The sequence below is a fragment of the Leptidea sinapis genome, chromosome 41 (genome assembly GCF_905404315.1).
Source record: "Leptidea sinapis chromosome 41, ilLepSina1.1, whole genome shotgun sequence".
NCBI classification, from domain to species: Eukaryota; Metazoa; Arthropoda; class Insecta; order Lepidoptera; family Pieridae; genus Leptidea; species Leptidea sinapis.
In genome coordinates, this window is record NC_066305.1 from 5,616,777 (window position 1) to 5,643,736 (window position 26,960).

The 26,960-nt window shown below is 33.5% G+C and overlaps 1 protein-coding gene across 2 annotated transcripts in view; it reads left to right on the forward strand.

Annotated features, from left to right (window-relative positions):
* LOC126976589 (ATP-binding cassette sub-family G member 1) overlaps positions 1-26,960 on the forward strand; it is a 118,514-nt gene that overhangs the window by 83,480 nt on the left and 8,074 nt on the right. For both annotated transcript variants that reach the window (XM_050824986.1, XM_050824987.1), the window contains exons 3-7: positions 1,341-1,461; positions 1,926-2,183; positions 6,552-6,738; positions 20,155-20,269; positions 25,551-25,934. In XM_050824986.1, the coding sequence (XP_050680943.1) occupies positions 1,341-1,461; positions 1,926-2,183; positions 6,552-6,738; positions 20,155-20,269; positions 25,551-25,934 (1,065 nt within the window). The remainder of the gene's footprint in view (positions 1-1,340; positions 1,462-1,925; positions 2,184-6,551; positions 6,739-20,154; positions 20,270-25,550; positions 25,935-26,960) is intronic.

A 26,960-nucleotide genomic window follows, 5' to 3' on the forward strand; every position in this document is an offset into this window, starting at 1 on the left:
GTTGTTATTATACCAACGCAGCATGTCGCTGATAGGAATTATTTTTTGACTATTCCATATTGCTCGAATCCGAAGAGTCCATCGCCGAAATCTCGAACGATAGCCAACTCCGCGGTCAACTGCAGCCAAATTGGCTTTCAAAAAGCTAGGCGTCATAAATAGAGTAAATAAAGGCGTCATAAAGAGAGGAGTGGTAACTTAAATAAAATCTCGTACACCTTCCTTAAAGGCCGGCAACGCTCCTGTGATTCCTCTGGTGTTGCAAGAGAATGTGAGTGGCTGTGATCACTTAAAACCAGGTGATCCGTACGATCGTTTGCCCTCCTTTTCCATAAAAAGACCACGCCTTAAATTATAATAAATATTGTTGCACATAAAAATTTGCATATAAGACCTCGATTGGGTCATGCAAGTAATGTAGTCATGCTATTGACAAATTATTGATAGTGTTAAAGTTAAAGATTTACCGTTGAGATATAATTTACGAGAAGTCGTAAATATTATTAATTCAATGAGCTTATAATTGAATATATTTAGCTTATATTATTTACCTGTTTAATACATTGACCTTTTGAATTGCAGTGCAGTAAAAATAAACTACATGTTTTATACTTTGCACTTACAACTACTTGGAATAATATGTTTGGAATAATTTAGAAAATAACTTTATGAATCATAAATTTTGGATAGAATATTGTGACTCTGAATAAGTTGTTAGAGAGTTCAGTTAGTTGTTAGTTGATAGACTTTTACGGTCAGGTGTATATTTGCCCAGCACGAGGTTAAGTAAAGTCCACAAACATTTTGACCTTATTTAGAGCGTATAGGCGTAATTCTCCGTGGAAAGTATAAATTATCACGTAAATGTTAGTCTATGGAGAAAGTTCACACATTATTCGCCAAGCCTAACTTTTTGTGTAATATTATTTTATATTTTGTAAACCCAAAATAAGCATTCTCATGCATGACATTTTTCAAGACTAAAATAACAGCTTCTTATGCAGACCTAAATCTAAACTAGAAAATGTACTTAAGTCAACGTAAATAATCACATCAGTGATATTTAATGCTTCACTTTGACAATGATTACGTATTGAATTCTTTGCTTTTAGTAATAATATAGAATAAAAGCAAAACGTTTTAAAAATGCTAATCAATATGTGATATAGACTTTGGTTTCGAAAAACAAGTTATCCCTACGGAAATTATATCTTAACTGGGCGTGCGATTAGAAAAGTATTATGTTAATAAAATTTATTGATTTTCTGAGCAATATTCCGAAATGTCTGTACTCGGATATCATAAGAATATTATTTATGTTTATGTATTTATTGTTTCAGGGACAGCGCGACAAGTTGTAAAAGGTGTCAATGGCAAGTTTATGTCTGGACAACTCATAGCTATTATGGGTCCCTCTGGCGCCGGCAAAAGTTCATTATTGAACGCTATTTCTGGGTATAGGTAAGTAGACGTGACTGACTGTCCAACTGATTCAACAGCGCAGAGCAACAACTTAACGTAGCTGCTAACTTGAAATACCTTAAAGGATGCCCTAAATTTTATCACTAAGAAGGGATTTTTGGAAATATTGGACACTCCGTCATTTTCAAAGTAAGAAATTGTTTCTGGCGAATAGTAGGATTTTTGAAAATTTTCCCCAAAAAAGTCACCAGAGGTTTTACATGGGCAGTTGGTGGATTACGAATAGTAAAACGTGGCCGATTTAGCTCGTTTTCGTATAAAATCTTTATAATATCTAAATGCAATAGTCAATAGGAGAAACCAAATCTATTTAAACATAGAAACACCAAAATGCTGGGAAAGTTTAAATATCTTTGTAGTTGTTGAAGTTTTCTAAACTCTCTCTAGGAATTCGAAACTGTGGATGGACTGTTGGTTGATTTTATTTAATTGCTTTTTCACAGGTCAGCTGGCGTCACAGGTGAATTGTTAGTGAACGGGGAGATCCGAGACGAGCAGCAGTTCCAACGATCATCATGCTATATCACGCAGGAGGATCTGTTGCAGCCATTGTTGACCGTCCGTGAGGCAATGGACGTGGCAGCAAGCTTAAAACTACCTCGCGGTGTAAAGGCACCTTCTGAGGACATACTGCAGCAGATGGGCCTTTTGGAACATCAGCACACGAGAACTGACCAGCTCTCAGGAGGACAGAAAAAGAGGTATGTAAAAAGCAGTCATTTACTATGGTGATTAAATGAAACAAGCAAATAATCCTTTTGTCGAATAGCATTTGGATTATAAAATCCTCGGAATGAAAAAAATACTTTATCACATTCTGAGAGTATGCAGTGCCGAGTGCGGTCCACACTTGGCGTTGTGTATTTTATCGCGTTTATCAAGGGAGAATATGATAATATATATACATACATTAAGAGATTTCCATCTAAGTACTCATATCTTTACACGATATCTCTGGAACCATATTACAGCTCAGAGATTTGAAATTTGGCAGGAATATTCATTTCGTCGAGTAAAGATCAGGTAAGAACTGATCTTACAAAATTTCACCCGTAATAATATAATCTATAATGATATTGTAACGAAGTATAAACTTTACCTTGAAAAATATTTATAAAAATACTAAGTGCTGTGTGTTCTACTATAATAATGAAGCCAAAAGAAACTGCTTCATAGAATTTTTGTATGTTCGTCCGTTTGTCGGATTATTTGTATGTCAATTGTTGAAAAACTGCAGGACAGATTTATTTAAAATTTTGCATAAATATTGACTAGAGGCCGGGATAACTTACCTATACTACATTATTATTATGACGCTACATGCAGACATGACTTAATTTCCTTTCAGAACATTGCATTTTGATTCCTTTGTGTCATGTGTCTCAACCCATGCACACTAATTGAGACGAATAATTTGACCTTGCCATCATAAAGTGCGTCTATGCTAGAGAGTAGACCTCAAGCTACACAATTCGTGTGGCCTGACCACGAGTGTCCAACAGGCTTGGTGCGAGCGTTTGGCTCATGCTCGGCTAAGCTTCGTTAAATGTAGGTTGATCTTTTGTACGCTCGTGGATGCGTTCAGCGATAGAACAGCTCATCGCTTGAACATTATGCACACAAATATATATTTTGTTGATTTGTCTAGGCCTTCTAGTTTTTTTACTGACTTGGGCTATAATAAGCACTGCAGCTGCAATAACAAAATTATTTCATGCTTTTCTTTGTATGTGTGAATACATTTGTCGCCCACCGGAGTTTGGTTAGAGCGGAATTGCTTCTTGGCTCGTATAGAGTAAATCATGAAACTACAAACACTTACATGGTCTTGAATCTTCTTGTATTTATCGACCGTAACAAATTTATCTTATTCTAGCTAAGTAGAATAAAAGTAGATATAGTTTAATATGATTGAGGATAAAATATACTTTAATGTTAGTATGTTAGGTAATGCAAGAGTAGGTACATTTAATTTGCATCTTTTTATTCTAATGTACAATTTTAGTTTATTAAATTACAGAATTATGCAGTAATTTTTTGTTAGGAAGCAAGAGTTGTCATCTTTTTGTCCGCACAATTATTATGGTTTTAATAACGAATGCTTTGATATTTATATACATTTTATTAAAATATAAATACTAAATATTTTTAAATTTATTTTAAAGTATAAACGATGCCTCTTGAGGCTTACTTGAGGATCTTATTATGTGGTAAAACTAACAATCTCAAGGGAAGGTAATTTATGCTTATGCGGTAGTTACCCATTACCCCTGGAGACTTGAATTCAACAAAATTTTGTATTTTGTTTTTTCCATGTAAAAATTGTTTGTATCACTGAAAAATAATAGTTGGTTGGGCCCAGGTCTAGTGAGAACAGGGGATGTTGACGAAGCTGTAGTGAATTGAATCACTAAATATTTAAGTGTGGGCATATAGGCAATTAGGCAGTGCCCACCTAAATAAATATAGCACTAGTGTTAAAGTTAATTTAGTTTAATGTGGTTCTGTTATTTTATATTCAAACTCTTATTGAACACCCACTCATAAAATTTTTCCTTACGCTAGATACTAAATACCTACGGTAAGCAATCTTTTTATATTCCAAAGCTCAGCTACGACTAGTTTGATCCATTGCCTACCTTACGACACCCCTACCTACTCCAGTACTCGATTTAGGGGGCATTGCTGTAGCGTTTGACCTGGAGTCAGCCTTTGCGATGTTCGCTTGCGTCACACATCATAACTTCCGCCAAAATTCATTTACATACCTTATTTTAGCGTTCTGTGCTGGTTCAAACTTACCCTTTTGAACCTGCACAGAACGCTTCAACGTTGATGACCTACAGAGAAAAGCGCACGTTTGAAGAGAAAAACTTGAACAATGGCTGTACTATATGATGATCTCTCTAGTTACTAGTATAGGATACCCATTATTTAAGCTTTTCTATTTTTTATTGGATGAAAATACGTCGATAAATCGGCTTCTACGATCGCATTCGATTCATAATTACCACCTAAGTGGGTGGTCTTCCTCGGATTCCATTCTTCAAGTCCAAGTTGCCTACGAAAGTAACTAAACGAAAATGTTTAATCAATCAAATAAATTTTTAATGATAATCGCATCTTCTACGAGGGTTGAACTAAAAGTATCGGGAATGGAATATTTCCACAGTTCCTGTCAAATTAAAATCTTTTTATTCGAAAACTCCTTGGTTTAAAAAATCGAATACCATTTATTTATTTAAAAAAAGATTCTCGGTATTGTCACAAAGTCTTTTCAAACTTGTTTAGTCGTTGAGAAAATGGAATTGACTCGAGAAAATTCTAGAGCGATGATTTATTATGACTTTCGAAGTGGTTTAATACAAAAACAGTGTGTTGACCGGATGATTTCTGCGTTGGGTGATGAAGCCCCATCCAAAACCACAATTTATCGCTGGTTTGCTGAATTTCAAAGTGGACGTGTCAAGTTCAGTGATGATCCCCGTCAAGGTCGTCAAAAAACTGCAGTCGACATGTGACATACCGCGAAATTCAGGCAACTTTAGACATTGGCATGAGTCAAATACAAATAATCTTGCATGAACAATTAGGTGTAAAAAAGTTGTTTTCCCGATGGATACCGCATTTGCTCTGTGAAGCGCAAAAAGCGGCTCGCGTTACTGGTGCGTCAGAACTCTCGAAAGATTCCACGCAGGATCCTCAAATGCTGTATACAACATCGTATCAGGTGATGAATCCTGGATATACGCGTACGAACCCGAAACAAAAAACCAATCACGAGTTCGGGTGTTCGAAAATGAGTTAAAGCCAACAAAAATTGATCGTTCACGGAGTGTTCCAAAAAAATGGTGGCCACGTTTGTCTCCAAAAGCGGCCGACTATTCTTCTTGAGGGACAAAGAACGGTTAATCTCAGAATGGTATGCTAGCATTTGTTTGCCACAGGTCGTTTCTGAACTCCGTAAAGAGAACTGCAACCGCCGCATCATCCTTCATCACGACAATGCGAGTTCTCACACCGCGCACAGAACAATAGAGTTTTTAGAGCAAAAAAACATAAAATTATTAGACCATCCGCCGTACAGCCCCGACCCAAGCCCTAATGATTTCTATACTTTCCCTAAAATAAAGAATAAATTGCGTGGTCAGAGATTTTCATCACCTGAAGAAGCTGTGGACGCCTACAAATCGGCCATTTTGGAGACCCCAACTTCCGAATGGAATGGTTGCTTCAATGATTGGTTCCATCGTATAGAAAAATGTGTCAAATTTCGCGGAGAATACTTCGAAAAGCAATAAATACATTTTTAAAAAGTAATGTTGTGTCACTTCCTAGATTCCCGAAATTTTCAGTGCCGCCCTCGTATAAGTACATTATTGGTATTGCGAGCTGTTTCTGCACATAAATTTCATCTTCAATGTTGGATACACAAGTATATAATCTGTTAGGGAAACAAAAAAACAATTGAAAGTTGTACATTTCTATAATGTAAAACCATTATTATTTGTTTAATAATGTGTATCACTGTATTAAAACCCGTTATTTAATTTAAGAATAGTATAATATATTACAATTTAAGTAAGTAATTTGGGACCAATATGCGTGCTACGCAGAGCTGCTCGAATTGTCGGGACCCAGTACTCTGTGAACGGCTCGATCACTTGTGTTGCGTAGAGACGTCGCTTCGTTGTGAGTTTCCTATCGCACTTATCACGGGGAGTGTTCCGAAGAGCTATTTCACCTGTTTCCTGCTACTGAATTCCATCTTGGCACGACACGCCGTAGATTAGGATATCATCTCTACCATCTGGATGCATTGCATTCCTCCACACAGCGGTTTTCAAGGACCTTCCACGTACTACAAAGCTGTGGAATAAGCTTCCTTGGGCGGTATTTCCAGGACGATACGACATGGGTGTTTTCAAAAACAGCGCGTAGACCTTCCTTAAAGACCGGCAACGCTCCTGTGAATCCTCTGATGTTGCAAATGGCGGTGATCCGTACGCTCGATTGTCCTCCTTTTCCAATAAAAAAATAGCTTTCAATGTATCCACATTGTTCTCCAGGTTATCAATTGCTCTGGAGTTAGTGAACAACCCACCAGTTTTCTTCCTCGACGAGCCAACGAGCGGTCTGGACACAGTGACCACGGTACATTGTGTGAAGACATTGAAGCAACTCGCAAGACAAGGGAGAACTGTGGTGTGCACTATACACCAACCCGCGGCATCGCTCTTCGAACAATTTGATCAGGTATGTTTAATTTTATAAAGAAAGTTAAGATCTTTAATGATAAGGATATGTATACATATTTATTTACATATCCTTATATTTCCTTTGACGCACCTCAAAACTACTACATATGTAGGAATGGGACTGGGACCATTACGGTGTTATAAAATATTTAATAATTTTTAAAAAAGAATGAATATTTAATTTTGGTGTTAATCTAAGATTATTCTTAGGAAATTAATTATTTTCTATAACTAACCGGTGAAGCGGGTGGGCACGGCTGGTACTCAATATATGCAACATGATACAACAAATAAACTTACTCGACACATTTCTACTTACTTGTGTAAGTTAAGAAAATAAATATGAAGTGTAGCATATCGTAATACGAGGCGAGTGATATATCATCAGGGTAAAAGATAATAATAATCTTTCGCATTCTCCTTAACTAAATATTCCGACCAAATAGAAAAAACTATCCATGCTAGGTCTTTCAAGCAAAGTTCAGGTCAAAATACAATAATTTCAGTTTAATCAAAATTTGCACCAAATACCACTTATTGAAACATGATTTAAAACTATTTTTGATTTTTGGCGCTTTTTTTAATTTTTTCACTTCCCATAACATAAATGTTATGATATCGCATAACATAATAACTCACATTTCACAATATTATATTGATTCTTGAAGACGATATTTCTATCCAATTGGTAAGATCGTCGTCACGATAGAACTACGGTGGCGGGAAGAAAGACCCGACATTTTTGCACATGACACTTGAATTGATATGCTAGGAGAGTTTCTTGCGCCGTTTCTTTTCTCTCAGAGCGCCATTTGTTTCCGAAGCGGTGGTAGTGTTTGAACTGACATCAAAAAGAAATCCAAAGGCATCAAATTTGAGGAAATAAATGCCTTTTTTGTCTTTTAATACCAATTTCGGCTTGAAGGGCTCTGTCGCTTGTGAATACTTCGGTACTAATTATAACTGGGCTAAAGATGCTTTACATCCTGTATCTCAAAGTCACAGTCTCTCCTCCTTTTGTGTTTAATCAAGAATTCTCGTCAGTGCATTGTAATTGGCAGCGCGTATCATTTACCATCGGTGAACGTGTAGCATGTCCCATCATTTTTCTCATAAATAAGGGATATTTCTCAGACCTCAGAGGAACGGGCGCAATAAACTCACCGGGACCCAATAAAAATAAGGTTCCTTTTCATCTTATTGTTTATTCTCGCTTCGAGATACAACCGAGCAATAAATTACAATTACATTTCAACGGCATCTGATACGTTACAATTTATATCGAAAGCAACTTTATTTTTAAGTTACTAAAGTAAATTCTCGTTGGTTCTAATTAAGGTTAAAATGTTGTTAACTGTTAAAACCAGTAAAACCACAAATGTTGTCATGGATGCCTTCATCCTACTTACCTTATTAGGTATCTCATTACCTATTTGCATTTAATTTAATAAAATTTCATATACTTTTTCAGGTCAAAAATTTATGACCTTTGAGATTTCTAATTACAAGGGTGAATGGTTTGAAATATAATTGGGGTTCAGTTATTAGACCTGAGTTATCAATCGTGATAAATTTTAATATATATATAAATCTAGTGCCATTATTATTGTTTTCATGGAACTCCTCAACTAATGAACAGATTTTAACGGGGATTACTTCATGGATTGCAGTTTAGTCGACTTGGCTTAAAAAGTAGTTTTTTCTCAAAATTAATTCTTTTACAATTATTTTTGATATCATTTCTAATATACTAGATACTACTACCGCTTCGGAAACAAATGGCGCTCTGAGAGAAACGAAGCGGCGCAAGAAACTCTCCTAGCCATTCTTTTTTTGTGCGTCCTTTTTATAAAATATACAATATTGTACTGTCATTGCTATTGCTTGAGAGATAGGATAGCTTTAATTCCGGTTTGGGACCCATAATTATTATTTCCAATATTTGTTTTGTAAGTAGGTACATATTTTCTATGATAGAATCTATTAACGCACGGTTTACTAGTTCTGCTGTGAAACAATTTCATTATAACGGGTGAGCTAGTAGTAAAATATGTTTCTATATAAAATTTGCTACATTATGTAATATGGGAATATAATAATAAGGTCACATATTACTTTAACATCGTTATCACGTGTAAGTGGCTGTATTAACTGCACTTTACAGAATTCCGTGACCACAAATACCATTAAGTATTACGGATATATTATTATGAGAATCCATAAAATTTCTACTTCGTTGCATTCGCCTGGGAGTAGTTAATTTTTAACAACAACGTTTTATGTGGAACATGTCCATGAAATAATGCGTTTTTAATTGTTAAGTTCTTAGCATATTTTAGCCAGCAATCTTGCAATAACAAAGGAATACCAACAGGATAGCTGGCTTTTTAAATTATATGCCGCTATAAAAATATTAATAAAAATCGTTGCTTCGAAATATGAATTCGAATAATACCGGTTTGAATTCCAGATACGAAAGTATAAAACATTTAAAAACATGAGCTCTCAGCCGTAACAAAAATACAGAAAGAATACTGTAAGCTGAAATTTTGTAAGTTTTAAAAACGTATAATTTTTATTTGTAAGCCAATGACGTTCTATATTATTATGTATAGAACGTCATTGTTGTAAGCCAATATTATTATAATAACGCCAATTTGATTTCCTTATAATTATTGGATGGGCTTATTATCTTCACATTTAAAATGAGACAATGTAGTGTGCATTAAATCTGAGTTATATCAGTCTGATATTGATGACTAGATTTTACATAATATGTATGTCTTGCATATATTTCTTTCGCTAAGTAGTCTAGGCTAATGAGTATTTGATGACTAGAAAACTAGGGACCGCTTTAAGTGTGATTGCGAACAACTCATGATTTTATCTTCATAATAATTCTTCTTATATTATGTCTGAATTGATTGATCTGTAGAATTTCTCCGTCTGAATTTTAACAACACAATAGTCAAGTTAATTTAGATATCCAAAGTTACTAAAATTCCCACTTGGCTGAAAATTGGTAGGATTGTTCAATACACTATTATAAATTAAATGTGAAAAGTCCTCATCGATCCGGCACGTGCAAAAAATTCCCATTTTCTCGGGGTCACAAATTCGTAATTTTCAACAAAACGGTAAGATTTATCATAAAATTAGCATAGAAAAAAATTGTATATAAGATAATTATATATTAAAAATGTCTAAATACTTTTTTTTCCTAAGAGCCACCGTTTTTGAGATATAATGATTCAAAAAGTTGAGAGAGTTCTGCCTACCTCGACGGAGAAAAGACGTGAGTATATAGTATGTATGTAATCATGCAAAATGGCTTAGTTTGAGTGGGCTGTTACGCACTTAGCCTCTCGATTGGACCATTTGAGGCCGTCCAAGAAAGCAGCCTTTTCAGATTGCTGCGATGTTTACATATCATCAGGTGCTATGCTCTTTTGTTCTCCTCTGTCATAATAAATGCTGCGATGTTGGAGACCGAAGCATTTGTGCTTGTTGTTCCACCACACTCCTGAACTCTGTAAGCTCGTTCTTTACCGTTTCTTCTGCCTCCATGCATATTCTGGACAAAGGACTCTATGTCACACATATATCACACCTATGGTAAATAGATGCTGATTTAAGGGAGAAGAACACTCGCCGTTTACAAAACGTACAATTTTGCATATTATGTCCTTGTCTAATCTGACCAGGTTGCGCAAAAATGCAACAAATTAGGCATATTTTATTATTATAACCAAGAACTTTTATGTATTTTGCTATTGGCAAGACGAGTTCATTGCATTGCAAATATTTCCATGATTTAATATTGATTCGAAAACCAATACCAAATATGTTCTAGCTAACCGACATATATGTAGTGTGAAGAGTCAATACCATATTTTTATATGGGTGGGGACTTTTGGGCAAGCATCTTACCCTATTGAAAATTTGTGGCCATGGACATCAGCAATTCCAGAGCTCTTGGAAATGCGTTCCGGTCGCGTCTGGTGTGAGAGTGACCTTGAAGGTCTCAACTCATATCGGTTCTGAAATACAAGTAGTAATAATAGAAATAGTGGTAAATTTTGTATTTTATAGCTTAGCTTACTTTTAGCTACTCATAATAAACCGAACAATTCCTACGACTATTGCCCTTAATAGACACAACTACTTTTTAACTACTAAGAATGTCGGGCAATGTACCTTTATAATAAGGAGATCGTACATATCATAATATCCATACAGTCAGCTTTTTTTTTTCTCGACAGCAGCACAATCGTTACAGTACCCTGCCCAAAATTATGGATATCGTTCGTATCACGTCCAGAATGTTCTCCATTATAAAATTCTTCAGAATTTTCATCGGCGTACAGTTAAACTGACGAAGAAGCGTAGTATTTATTGTTTAAATACAATTTTTTCTTATAAGTACTAAAGTATCTAGAAATATAAATCCCGAGGGGTACCTTAAAATTTATATTTGTAGGAATTAGATATGAAACCATTTATAACCCTTAGTGATGATGGTAAGAGCATGTCTTTTCATAATTTTGTTTTATTTTTTATCAGTAAAAAGTGATAAATGGGGTCAAATGCCATTGTGAGATCTGTCTTTACAACATCGGGGGGAGTCTGAGTATCTAATGTTTGAAGTATTTGATTCTAGAAGTTCAGACTTTAGAGGAACGTGACGCGTGTAAGCGGATGAAGTCGCAGGGTATTAGCAAGTATACATATATGTATGCATTAAGCATTACATTTCCTGTTTCCGGCATTGTTAAAGTATAAAAATATGTTATATCTGGTGAGTAGTCAATCTTCGTTAAAGCTTTGACAGCCATATCCCAACGCATCACTAGAAGATTACACAAACGAATGCTTAAATGACATACCGTCAAATGCAATTTTGTATTATTTGTTGAAACACGTAAAGTCTCTTTGTTTCATCATAAATAATCTACATAGTCATTATATTGTACTTGTAGTATTTCTGACATTTGTTTAAATTATTGTAACAAGAAACGCGGTGTAAGAGGAACTAATTAATAAATAATTGTATTCATAACAATAGTAGAAATAGTCCCTAATTGCCTCCATATTATAATGTGTTTTTTTAATTATATAAGTCATCGATATTTAAATTAGTTACGTATATAGAGATCATAATATAATTTGCATTCACGCTGATTACAGAATCTTAATAAGGCTTGATAGATAAAAAGTCTATTGTTTTCATGATCGATACATATATTCATCGTAATGGCGTCTACTCTACACATGAAGCTTTTGCTCTTCTGTTCACTCGCTTTGTTTCGTCGTAACTCGTTATATGCGTAGTGTATATCCTCCTTAAAACAAGGATTTCGGACCCGACACCTTAGCTAGTAGGAGATAATTAGATACAATGGTACTAGGTAGATAAAACATGTGAAAGCGATCGTGAAATGCATTGACTTCTTTGAAAAGTCTGGCTTAGCGGCAATTATCCATAATTATATTAATACGGTTAGCCAAAACATTGTGCCCCTTTTTTAAAAAAAATATGCGGATGGAAGAACGTGAGATTGAACACAGTTAAAGTTTATATAGAAAAGAAGTGCATAAAGCTTTTTTTCTTACATAAAATTCCTTATAAATTTTACATTAAATTAATTTAAATAAACATTACACACACTACTGCTTGAATGACACACAACATACGCACACATACATTATAGAGTCTTTGACAAATAAACCCTTATAAAGTTCAAACTTATAAATGTAATCAATTATGGTTGAATTTCGACCTCTTGGCAACCACTAGTATAGTTTATTACGTCAATGAAATGCTTTTAAACCTTGTTTAATTCAGGGATACTACATTCAAGCACTCAGTTTGATCTGATTCTTACTACCTAATTCCACCTTCGTACGACACGCCACTATTTAGGATAACATCCCCCCCATCTTCATGTCTGGCGTTCCTCTACAGTGCAGTTTACATAGATTTTTTTTTCACGTACAACCAAACTATGGAATGAACTTTCTTGTGCAGCCTTAAATAAAAGTGTACACCATTTTTATGCCGATAACGCTCATGTTGCAATTCCTTTGAGAATGTGTGCGGCGGTGATGACTTTGTATCAGGTGTCCCGTACGCTCATTAATAGTGCTCCTATTCCATAAAAATACTTTTAAAAATACAATATTTTCATATATATAGAGTATTAAATTCACAGTTAAATTTTATATATTATAATTCATACAATACAAAAGGGGACATTTAACTTGTAACATTATGTACCAAGCATAAAATTATACCAATGTGTGCTCGATCGTATAAATCGTCACTTTTATATTTTTTTCACCAACGCGCCTTAAATAATCTTAAAATATAAAATCAAGTTGTTATATCAACCTGGAATTAACACGGAAGTAAATTGATATCACACAACTTGGTTGTACATGGAACAAGTTTTTTTAGAATCGCAACGTGAAAATACGCATCGCCCCGCTAGAAAGCGAACCTTCAAAACCTATAATTATCTATACCTTAATAATTCCACATATTATATTGATGAGAAAGTGATTAAAATTGATCCTGCAAGCCTTAGGTTCGTTACAGCCATTTTTGTGTTACTTAGTCACTCGACCCGACCCCATTGAAGATGAATTTGATATTAGATAATAGTAAGACAATGTATCGCCTTGCTTTTTTAAGCAATGGTGAAATAATTCTTCAATTCGGTCCACACTACTTCGCACCGTGCGACAACTACCATCCATTTACCAGTGGGAGTCACCTTTTTACGGGATACCGGCTAGATAATGGTATCACAGCTGCGCCTTTTTCTGCCGTGAAGCAGTAATGTGTAAGCATTATTATGTTTCGGTCTGAAGAGCGCCGTAGCCAGTGAAATTACTAGGCAAATGAGATTTAACATCTTATGTTTCTGCTCAGAATTTTTGGGTTTCTCACTGCTTTGTAATGGGCAGGGCGTATCAATTAAATAAGTGAAATTTAAAGAATGAAAAAATGAAGACAGGTTAGGTTCTTTTTGATTTCGCTAATAATATTATTATCCTGCCACTTGCCTGCTAGCAACACCAGGAGGCGAGTATCAAGCGTTCAATATGAAGTCTACTTCATCAGGTAATCATCAGTTTCATCAGCGATAACTTGAAGTTTAAACACTAGTTTGAATTTTGTCATTACTACAATAAAAATACAATACGAATATTTCTTCATTCTTCATCATATTATAAAGTAGTATACACTACGTAATTGCCCTTAATAATCTTTTTTGAAATATTTAATAATTTTAAACTAAGATAATCCTTACGATCAATGAGGTTAATCTTGTCAGTGGTATGTATTACGTAACCCTACTCACGGTAAATCTTATCTAAACATACTTGCGAACATAATATTATTTATTATTCATGTATTTCATTTAAATAAGTCTTCATTCCTAAATCAAAACTAAATTAATATATTGTTAAGGAAATAATCTTAACTTATTTTTTTTAAAACAAACGGATGTCTGATTAAAAATCATTATAAACCATATTGACTTAACGGTACGTCAAACTATTGTTTACCAGTTTAACAGCTACGAAAACAAACTAACGACAACAAAAACAAATAACTACTTACAACTTTCTTCCTTCAATTATTTTTCAATTTATGTTTATTTTTACTATCAAGTCAAAAAATGCATACTAATTAGGAAAATACTCTTAGATTCCGTACATACACAAATCACTGGGCGCCAGCGAGCCACTGTAAACATTGACTCCGTATTTATTGTATATTAAAAATCAAATAACATAAATTTCTCAATTAAAAACAAGTGCAGTGAAATAATACATACGCGACTAACAACATATATTGTGGACAAAGCTTTAAAATCAGTGAATAAACATATAAACACTCCTATCGTGTTGGTGTCTCCGATCTCCGAGTAAAGAAAAGTTTGTAAAAATTTTAATGAAATAAATCTGTGTTACCTTGATTTTTAAAAGTACTCCGTGCTTCAACAACGTTATCACAAATACATTACTAGTGATTCTAACACTAAATATTGAATAAATGCAACAACACACGATTTCGACGTTCACATACATTTTTGGATTGGCTGTGACAATAGTGAGAGTATTATATTTTGATTATTTATACGTGTATTTGAACGAATTATCACCGATATGTATTTTGCATAAACCACTTTAGCACGAAACTAACACTCACGAGGTGATAATAAATAAAGTGAATTCATGAAGGTAGTTCTAAATTGGATAAACAGTCATTATGGAAAAAGAATACATCACTTTACGCAAACGGAAACAGAATCAGAGTATGGAAGACCTTTACTTAGAAACATCACCTAGCACTAGTGAAGACAATAAAAGCTTACCGGACCTGTCTACAATATATTGCGAATTAGATGATTTCAAAGAAAAAATTCTCACGTTGCAATGTTTATTAGACAAGGCAAATAGTGAAATAGAAGAATTAATTTTAGAAAACAATTTCTTAAAGAAGACAATTAGTGAACTGGAAAGAAAAATAACTACTTTGAATATATACACCGACCAAAATAGCACTAATAAGAAATTCAAAAAGTTCTCATCAGTTAGAACTTTAAAAGCTAAACGTAGGATTGATTTTGATATTGTAAATCCCTATGATAATCATCTCAAGCCTAAAAAAAGTGTGTCGACATCCATGCAACATGAGGAAAATAAATCCAAAAAGAAAAAACGTTTATTTATCTTTGGAGGTAAACAATGTGTGGGTATGGCTTCTCGACTCTCCACGTTTAATTTGACTTCAAAATATGAAATCTCAGCAGAAACAAAACCTTCAGCCAGTACAGAAAATATAATCGAATCGTGTTTCAAAATAAAAACTTGCCAAACGGACCAATTTATTCTTAGTTTAGGCGAACACGATAGAAATCCGTTCGTATTTATGTCTGAGACTGCTGCCCTCCTACGCTACCTAAAAGGTACTGATATTATAATATTGAATATTGTGAAAAATCCTCATCTTAACGAAATTCTTATTAATAACTATTTAAAACAAATATGTCAACAATATCCAAATTGTAAATATTTGAATTCAAATGTAAATTATACTGGATACTATAATGCTAAAAATAATTATATTAATAAAGTTTGCAACAACATCAACAACGAATTAGAAAGTCAGCATTATAAACAGGAATTTTTGGTATGCAAGGATTGGTTAAATAAACTAAAATACAAAAATAGAAGCGTTAGAAACCAAAAAGAAATGTCTACACAAGATGATAAAACGATATTGTCAGTTAAAAACTATTGTAATAAAGCGACTCAAACAATTAATCTAGAAAATAATACACAAGCTAATTTTTTTCGACCATAAACCATGTAAGGAAATGTATCTCTTGCACCAAAACATTGCTGGTGTTTTAAATAAGCTAGAATGGATTGAGCTAGCGTTGTCTGAAATAGAAGTAGATATAAGTATCATTTGTCTTACTGAAACTTTTATAAAAAGGGGAGAAGAATCTAATCTCATACTGCAAAATTATGATGTCGTTTCGACGTTTTGTAGATTGAATGAAAGACGAGGAGGTAGTTGTATTTTATTGGAGAAATCTCTAGATTATAAGATTCTCGATCAGTGTACTGAATACTCAACCGAAAAAATATTTGAATGTTGTGCTGTTGAAGTAAGAGCGATAAATTGCTACATTGTTTGTATATACAGGACACCAAACTCAAATATTACTTTATTTTTTGAAAAATTAGAACTACTTCTCCATAAATTAACCATCAATAATAATAAAAAGATTATATTAGCCGGAGACTTTAACATTGATATATTAAAAGAAAATCAGATGTCAAAATTATTTCAAAATCTATTAAGTAATTTCAATATTAATATAAATATAACGGAACCAACTCGACAACAAGCATGCCTAGATATAATAGCGACAAATATTCCTACAGCGGAAGGCAAAGTAATTAAACTTTTTCTATCGGATCATGAATCATGCCAACTAGTAAGTTTACCGAAAATATTTATAAATAAACCGAAAAATTGGTCTATAAAAATTAGGGATTATTGTCAAGAGAATATACATAAATTTAATATGTACTTACAATCTCTAAATTGGATCGATGTATTAAATGAGTCAAATGCCAATACAGCCTTCAAAAATTTTCATGATTTTTTCTGCCTGTTATACGATCTTTGCTTTCCCATATATAATAAGAAAATGTCCAATTATGTTGGCAATAATAAATGGATATCAAAAGGTATTAAGGTAGCTTGTATTAAGAAAAGACAGTTGAGATTTAATCACTACAAATCAAAGTCTCATGAAAGTAAGATAAAGTTAAAAAAATATAGCAAAATATTACGGTCTTGTATTGACTGCTCTAAGAGACACCTAAATAATCAATATATACAAAACTCAAAAAATAAAACTAAAGCTACATGGGATATAATAAAGAAAAAAGGTAGTCATAATAATATGATAGCTAAAAATTGTATTGACCTAATTCATTATAACGACGTTGATATAACAAATCCATCAGACATTGCAAAAACATTTAATAATTCCTTTATTGATTTGACTAAAAATTGTAATCATAATTGGAATAATCAATATAAATACAAAATAAATGCAATCAATAATAGTATATTTCTCTCTCCATGTTCCGAAAACGAAGTAATAAAGATAATAAATTCTCTTAAAAATACAAAGGCAACAGGTTATGATTCCATATCTACACATATACTCAAACACTGCAAGCACAATATCTCTCATATTTTGACTTACTTAATTAATATATCCTTTTCACAGGGTGTCTTTCCAGAAAGCTTAAAGTTATCTGTTATTAAGCCTTTACTCAAAAAGGGTACTAAAACCGATATCAATAATTATCGGCCAATTACTCTTATATCTATTTTCTCAAAGATAATGGAAAAAGCAATGTATGTAAGAATAATGCATTTTTTAAATAAACATAATATTATAAAAAAAGAACAAACTGGATTTCAAGCTAACAAATCAACTACTTTGGCTGCCTATTACTTAATAGAAGAAATAACTACATGTATTAACAAGAAAGTACCTGTAATATCAACCTTTTTTGATATGTCAAAAGCATTCGATTTTGTTGATCATCATATCTTAATATATAAATGTGAAAAATATGGTATAAGAGGCCCTGCTCTAAAATGGATTGAAAGTTATTTAGCCGATAGACAACAAATTGTAGAAATAAATAACATAAATGAGAAACTGGAGATGACTACATACAAGTCACCCTATTTAATTAGTAAATTTGGAGTTCCTCAAGGAAGTCTTATGGGACCCTTACTGTTTTTAATTTATTTGAATGATTTACCCGATGTGGTTGACTATAACTGTGTATTATTTGCAGATGACATATCCATAATTATTCCTGACGAGCATAAAGCGATAAATAATTATAATATGACTATTAATAAAAATTTAGAAACTATATTGACATGGTTTAATGAGAATAATTTATTCGCTAATATGACAAAAACTAAATATATACAATTTTCTAACTATAAAACAATACATAAATCTCTAAATATAACACACAGTGACCTAACGATTAAAGAAACAAACACAATAAAATTTTTAGGCATTATATTAGATTGCAATTGTAACTGGAAAGCTCAATGTGATACAGTGGCAGGCAAAATAAATAAGTTCGTTTTCGCTTTAAGAAGGCTCAGACAAACTGTATCCTTTAATGCTGCACTTACTGCATACCACGGTTATATTGCGTCAGTTTTACGGTACGGGTTAATAGTATGGGGAAACTCCACTAATATTTCAAATGTTTTTCTGGCACAAAAAAAATGTATAAGAGCTTTATGCAATGTCAGTCCTCTAGAATCGTGTAGACCATTATTCAAAAAGCACCGTCTGTTAACGCTTACTGGTCTATATATATTAGAAATTTGTATGTTCATTAAAAAACATGGTGAACTTTTTAAACCAGCAAAGGACTATTCCATATTAGAATTAAGAGATCCAACTCGCCTTCTGATGCCATACTGTAGAACAGCGCTTCATCAAAATAACGCAAATGTTATGTGTATTAGGGTATTTAACCACCTTCCAAAGAATATTAGAGAGATGCCTAAAACATTAATGCATAAAAAATTAAAATTATGGCTAATAGATAAATGCTTTTATAGTTTAAAAGAATTCTTTAGCCAAAAATAATAGTATTCAAATGTAATTTTTGAGAGGTACCTACAAACTAATGTTTATTTTATATTATCTCATTGAATTAAAGCTATGTAATGTGTATTAAGAACGTATAAGTATAAATTAAATATGATATTCCAATATTGACAATCAAATATTTGTATGCCGATATATTGGCGAATTGTGCTGTACACCAATTAATTGTTAACAACTATGTTACCACGATTCATACAAATAAATCATTTCATTTCATTTCATTTCATTTCATTTCATTTCACTTAAAAGACAAAATCTTATAAACATGGTACTCGAACCACACATAAACTACAATTAACTAAAGCTAGGACAAATTATGGTACGAAAACGATAAAGTTTGAGGGAGCGCTACTATATAAGGACTTGCCGAAAGATATAATATATATATATATATAATGACATCGAAAAGAATTCTAAAGGAATCAATTTTGACAAAATAAATGCCTTTTATATATTCCAAAATTTAAAGCTAAATTAAAAAAGCACTGTCAAACACAATAGTTTGTTATCTTAGAACATAACGTGTTTTAAATTATTATTGTATAAAGTAACCGTAACTTTAATAATTATGTTTTCTTTAATATAATATATTTATAATTATTGTCCTCATGTAAGTGAACTTTTGTTCTTTTGGAGAAATAACTCTCCGGATATTTATAATAATGTGAGGTTTACTCACATTATTATAAATATCCGGACGACCGAGCCTTGCTCGGATTTTTAAGAATGTACAAAACTTGAACAAAAAAAAACTAATAGGACATCTGGATTCGAACCGGGGTCTTAATGTCCCATCTGAGCTATAATAGTCTTGTATATAGTGGCGAAATTTACCTTTGTATTCTAATGTTATTGTAGCTGTTTCTTATTCAAACATGGATAAAACCATTTTTTTTAAATTGAAACCTAGCTAGATCGATTTATCACACCCGAAATCCCCTGCATACTTAATTTTATGAAAATCGTTGGAGCCGTTTCCGAGATTCAGATTATATATATATACAAGAATTGCTCGTTTAAAGATATAAGATATGTAGGTACAAGTGTGTGAATAGGTGATTAACTGTACTACTTTCAATTTTAATCATAAAATTTCAAATACAATAAACAAAGAAATAACCTGTGTAAATTTAAATACAAACTCATTTTTTTTATTTCAGGTGTACATAATAGCTGATGGACTTTGCATTTACCAAGGAGATACTGATGCGATGGTACCGCATCTCGCAAGGCTTGGCATGGCATGTCCCAGGCATCACAACCCAGCTGATTTCAGTGAGTTTTTATTTGTAATTTCCCTATAAACAGACGAGAAATAGAGGCAAAATATAATTCATACCGAAATCTGAATTGTAAATGGTTAAAGATTATTTTGTCTTCGTTTTTATTACCATGAAATACTGTATTTTTCCTTCGTAAATTTGCGGTCCATCATAAGATGGATGGTAATAATACCGAATAGTTATGTATATTACGAGAGGTCTTGCTAAAGCTGTGATGGCGAAGATAATATATACAATATTTAATTTAGAAAAATCCGTTTCATCGGGGGAATGTACAATTTTTTAAATTATAGACTTAAATGAGAATTTTTTTTATCATGCGCTCAGGCGAGGAGGTTCATTTGCATAGGATGCGGGCTAGCACCACACGGTACCACAACGGCGCCTACTTCTGCTGTGAAGCAGTAATGTGTAAGCATTATTGTGCTTCGGTCAAAAGGGCGCCGTAGCTAGTAAAATTACTGGGCAAATGAGACTTAACATCTTATGTCTCAAGGTGACGAGCGCAATGGTAGTGCCGCTTAGAATTTTTGGATTTTCAAGAATCCTGAGCGACACTGCATTGTAATGGGCAAGCGTATTAATTACCATTTGCTGAACGTCTTGCTCGTCTCGTCCCTTATTTTTATAAAAAATAATATAAAGATTCTCTTGAATTTGGGAGAGGCGAAAGAAGTAGGTGCATAAAATATTGTAATGACAGTGATATTTAGAGTTCTGTACTTTCTGCTTAATGTGTATTATACACTTTTAAAAAGATTTTTGTAAGGCCGTTCTTTTCAGTCAATAATAGTTTCTCTGTTGTAACTACTTCTAATAAAATTTGTAGTAGTCGTAAAGTAAATATAAGTAGGTATAATTAGTTGGGAAGACTTAAGAAAATAATCGTAAAGTTTCAAGCTATTTAATTTACAAAAATACAAATGTATTTATTGTGTTCCATGATTATGTTAAATAGAAGAATATTTTTATTTTTATGACAATAAAGATCAAGTTACATTCTGACAGTAAAACCGATTGTTCGTTAACAGTGATAGACAACCAGTTTTATTATAATTCCTAATGCCTTCGTTTACGAACATAGCTAAGATTTATGGCGATTGCAATAATTTAATTATCTTGGATCCGTGTGTAGTCTCAAATATAGCACTTTTCATGGTACACTCTCAAAGTCAGACATTCTTCTTTATTAAATTGTTTACAAGTTTTATTAAATCTTTTAACTCCGAGCACGAAATGTTGTGTTTAATAGCCATGGCATTTAGTAGTTTATCTTCTGAACTCATCACAAAATTTATGAATAATTTGACTGAGTAAGTAGTATACTTCATTTCATCAGATTCATTCAGTGCAGGTTATCAATAATTTAGGAAGTCAACTACTGGTCTGGTTATTTGAATTTTTCACATAATTTCGAGGCTATGTGAAAAAAGTGTAAAAACAAAAGTTGAGATCTTTTTATGATCGACGACAACTTTGCTATTTATCTATTTTTCCATAGGACTTGTAGTTTCGCCGGAAATCCAGATAACTGTATGTTTATCCTTAAACCCTCACTCCCACCACTTCCAACTTCACGAACTCAGATCGTCCATAAATTATTTTTCCTTTCATTTTTGTAATATTCACTTCCTTTTCCTCCTACTATTATTTTTTTGGTTTCAAAAATTATCGACTCGGGTCTATACGTTATATGTGAATCGAAATATTACGGTAATCAGTAACTTTCGGAAGCATTATTTGACATTCGGTTTGAAAGAAAATTATCACATTTCAGTAATTTATTTTGTTCTTTGTTCCTTGGGATATTTTCTTATCACCTAATTATTTATGAAAATTCGAAGTAATATTGTGGTAGTTACGTCTACGAATAAAGTTATAAAGTATTTTTTTTTCAAATATGATTTCTTGAGAAATACTTTTTTGATATCAATTACCTAAATCACTACCACCTTGCACCGCTTGAGAGAGAAATGGCTCTCTGGTAGAGAAGAAACTTCGTAAGTAAATCACAATTATTTTTTGTTGTTTCTGTTGACTCAGACCATAATATTATCTTTGTTATGGGCAGCATATATTGCAGTCAGTTAAGCTAATCTGTCATCAGTTTTATTTACGTTCTGCGACCGCCCGTCAATTTTATGAGTAAAAACCCTGCACACATCTTAGAAGCTAAAATGACTGTTTTGCGCTGATGTGATTAAGATATATGCCAAACAGTTTTTAATTAAAATAAACTAATATAAGTTGAACAATTTAATATTGATATTGTTTAACTTGAGAAAAGATTAGGCTATTACTTAAATTTTATGTATATTAAGATGATAATGTAAGGAAAAGTTCTTTATTAATAAAATATATTTTATTTTTAGTTAGAATTCATTAATAATATGTACATTAGGCCTTTGTCCAGCAGTGGACGTCTTCCGGCTGATGATGATGGTGATTACTACATTAGAATTTTGTGTATGTACATTACTAGCAATCATTATTTAATACAATAGAAGTAACAATTGGTTAGAGTGAGAGAGGAGGAGCCTGCCTACAAAAGGGAAGCCAGACAGACTGGGCCTGTAACGCGTTACGTTACGAAGTGGTTTACTCTCCCATAAGAAGTTATCATTTCAAAATACCTACGCTCTGTAAAGCGTCTGAAATAACTGTAAATTATAATTCTGTATTGTTGGGCCTGTTAAAAAGAATCGACTAGGGTCTCACGTTAAATTAATAATAGAAATATAAAAAAAACTACGTTTAAAAAAACCGACTTCAAAAACTGAAAAGTATCAAATAACTAAAAATTTAATTTAGTATACCTCTTAAGCAAACCTTTATTGATAGATTTTAAGTCAGCCCAAGCCCTAAATAAAATAAAACTTTATATGATATTATAAACAGCTTACTTACTGTAATTATTTAGGTTGTCTGGCCACGCGTGTGTGTCCGCGTGGGTTGTTTTGTTCTAGACGTAGCTATTCCCATCAAAGTCTTCGTGGCGAGCGAAGGTTTATTACCTTTATTACATTTGGCTTGGCACCGACTTCAAAGCTATCAATATGTAGCACATACAAATAATAGTATGCCCTGTACTTTCCCCGGAGCGTAAAAAGAATAGGGGAGTCCCAGGCCCATGGGTGTTGTAAGAGCCGACTAAGGGCTTTTTGCTGTGTGCTATCTCCTACGCTGTTTCTGCTGCATATCAATGATATGTTGGAGACCTCCAACATACATTGCTATGCAGACGACAGCACTGGTGATGCCGTGTACACGGGCCATGCAGGTATCTCTCGGGAAATCGTCGACCAGTGCCGGGAGAACTTGTGTCTTCTATCGAATCCTCTCTCGTGAAGGTCGCGGAATGGGGTAAATTGAACCTTGTCTAATTTAACCCCCAGAAGACTCAAGTTTGCGCGTTTACCACAAAAAAAACCCATTTGTCGTATCACCGCTCTTCGACAACACTTCCCTTAAAGCCTCGCCTAGTATCGGAATACTGGGTCTCGAAATCTCGAGCGATTGCCAATTTCGTGGCCATCTGGAGGGCAAAGCCAAATTGGCTTCGAAGAAGCTGGGCGTAATCACTAGAGCACGGCAATACTTCAAGCCGGCCCACATTCTAGCGCTCTACAAAGCGCAGGTCCGGCCACACATGGAGTATTGCTGTCATCTCTGGTCTGGCGCACCCCAGTATCAGCACGATCCATTTGACCGCGTGCAACGCAGAGCAGCTCGAATTGTCGGGGACCCAGTGCTCTGCGAACGGCTGGATCACTTGACGTTGCGTAGAGACGTCGCTTCATTGTGTGTCTTCTACCGCATTTATCACGGGGAGTGTTCCAAAGAGCTGTTTAACCTGATTCCTGCCGCCGAATTCCACCTTCGCACGACACGCCACAAGTTAGGATATCATCCCCACCATCAGGATGTGTGGTGGTCCTCCACAGTGCGGTTTTCAAGGAGCTTTCTTCCGCGTACTACAACAGGTAATGGTTTGTATATGAGGTATATTAAATTAAATTTTTAGTTATTTGATACTTTTCAGTTTTTGAAGTCGGTTTTTTTAAACGTAGTTTTTTTTTTATTTTTTACGTTTTAGTGCCAGTTAATAAGAATATAAAATCAACCTGAATGAAAACTCCAAAAAAAAGCCGTACACAGAAAACAATTATGTCATCCAGGTAGACGAAAATTTTCATATAAATGTTCATAAAATGAAATCTACTGGGCCAAACTATGTAAAATTTTTATGGGACCAAATCTATTTCGCATCAAGAAGAATTACGTAAATCGGATCAAAAAATCTCAGAGTAATCGGTATACATGCATAAAAAACATACCGATCGAATTGATAACCTCCTCCATTTTGAAATAAGTAATAATGGTAACAACTGGGCTATATAGGTCGTCAAATTGAATTTAATGTTTAAATGTTTTTGTTCTATCATTTCTTTTATTATAAGCATCGGGTGTTGCAACTTACCTAGGGCAGCGAGTTTCACGAAACATCAGCCACTTTGCTAATATAAAAATATAAATCAAATTTTTAGTTTGACCATGTCTTACTGATGATTTTGAATTTTCTGATAAATTATCTACGGTTAGGTTGAAGTAAATTCCATGAAGTCACCGATCAACCATTACTCATTAACAAATAAAAAAAAGATACAGACCATGTCCATTAATGATGGATAGCCTAGCTTAGATGCCTAGATGCACATTTACACTACATGTGCACTATCGGCCTGTAAAAGCCACTAATCGATACGATATTTGTAATGGAATGGGACAAAATATGCTTGCGTATTACTATTATGCCTCAGTAAAGTCTGTGGCTTATGCATCTTATAATAAGTTAGTAACGTCCCAAGTTAAAAAAATTGCCTTACTATAAACTTGAATATTATAATGCTAGTTTAGGTTAATCTTGCAACACCAGAATTAGTTTGTAGTCTTATTTTAAAAAAACAAGGCGACGATACTTTGATGGTATCTAAGTTTTACACCCTGCCCGTTACAATGTATTGACGCTCAGAATTCTTCGAGGAACACAAAAGTCTAAGCGGCATCACAATTCCTCTCATCACTTTGAGACAGGATGTTAAGTCTAATTAGCCCAGTAATGTCGAAGTATAATAATGTTTGCACATTACTGATTCATGGCAGAAAAAGGTGTCGCTGTGGTATCCGCTGTACTGTGCAAAGAACAATCGGCGAGAATGTCCTAATCCCTCTATTTTTAACGAAGTATTTAAATTTTTTTTTTTTATTTACAGTCATCGAGCTAACAGAAAATCCACAGACCATACAGATACTATCAGAAGAAGCGCTCAACGGCAAGATCTATCGATCCTCAAAGATAGACAGCTCAGTACATGAACCAATGAACAACATGCAACTGAAAATATGTTACCAAACTGACAATGACGTCGTGGAAACTGAAATAGTTGTTTCCAACGAGAGATGTTCATATAAAGTGAAGGATTACACGGCAGTTAGTACATCGTCGACGACTTTAGCGAGCAAGATATCTCAGGAAGACACATCAGTGGCATGGATGAAAGTCAACAAGGCTTTAAGCCGATACCCTACCTCATACTTTGACCAATTTTCAATTATACTATGCAGGATGCTATTGCAGATATCAAGGAATAAACAAGGTAAGCTTTTATACAGGTACTTAAAAGTGTAAATAAAAACATTTAAAAAAATCTCGATTTGGAGAATGTATTCAGAACTAAATGAAAAGCATAAAATATTTTTTCAATATTTAGTGCGTTTATTAAGGAGATTGACAGTAGGATCTGGCACAGTAAGGATCAGTTATAATTAAATTCTTCATATGTTAATAATAATTAAGGTATTTGCAATCAGAAAAATAAAAACGATGTTTTCTTAAGCCCACAAGCTGTTTTGTAAAATTTATTTATGGCGTGGTTAATAATACGAAATACAACTGTTTTTGATATATCCCTGTATGTATATGTATTATAAATGTGAGTGTAAGTTTGTTTGTTACGCTTTCACGTGTAAGCCACTGAACCAATTTTGATGAAATTTAGTGCAGAGATACACAAGAGCTTAGGAAAAGGACACAGACATCTTTTATCGCGAATAAAAAGCCTAGCGGGGTTGAAATAGGAGTTGAAAATTTGTATGAAAGTTTGTCATTATCGAAGATAACACCATGAACATTTGTATTAATTCGTTTGATAAGAAATAAATACATATTGGTTCTAGCATTTTTAAAATTTAGACCTGTGTGGGTCTGAAAAAGGGGGATGATAGTTCTATAGTTGGTAGCTTTTCAAAATGTATTAACCACAGCAGTTTGTAATGTATTATTTGCAAAGAGAGTATAATATTTAAAAAATAAAAAATGCTGCACAAAGTAAGTATTGCACGCGCACGAAGTCGCGGGTAAAAGCTAGTATATTCATAAAGTAAGAGCATTTACAATGTATATAATTGACAATTGTGTACGAATTAGGTACAATTTTGCAAATTTTGCTCTAACGTTTTCACTTAAAAGACCCATAAAATAATCTGCTAATATAGGTATTAACCGTATATGCTCTGTAACTCAATTTGCTTAAATACGGAAGCATCTGCAGACTTACTAGAATCTATTTAGTATTCACTACATTGTTGAAGGAAGCGTCAATAAAAATATATTTCCATTTAAA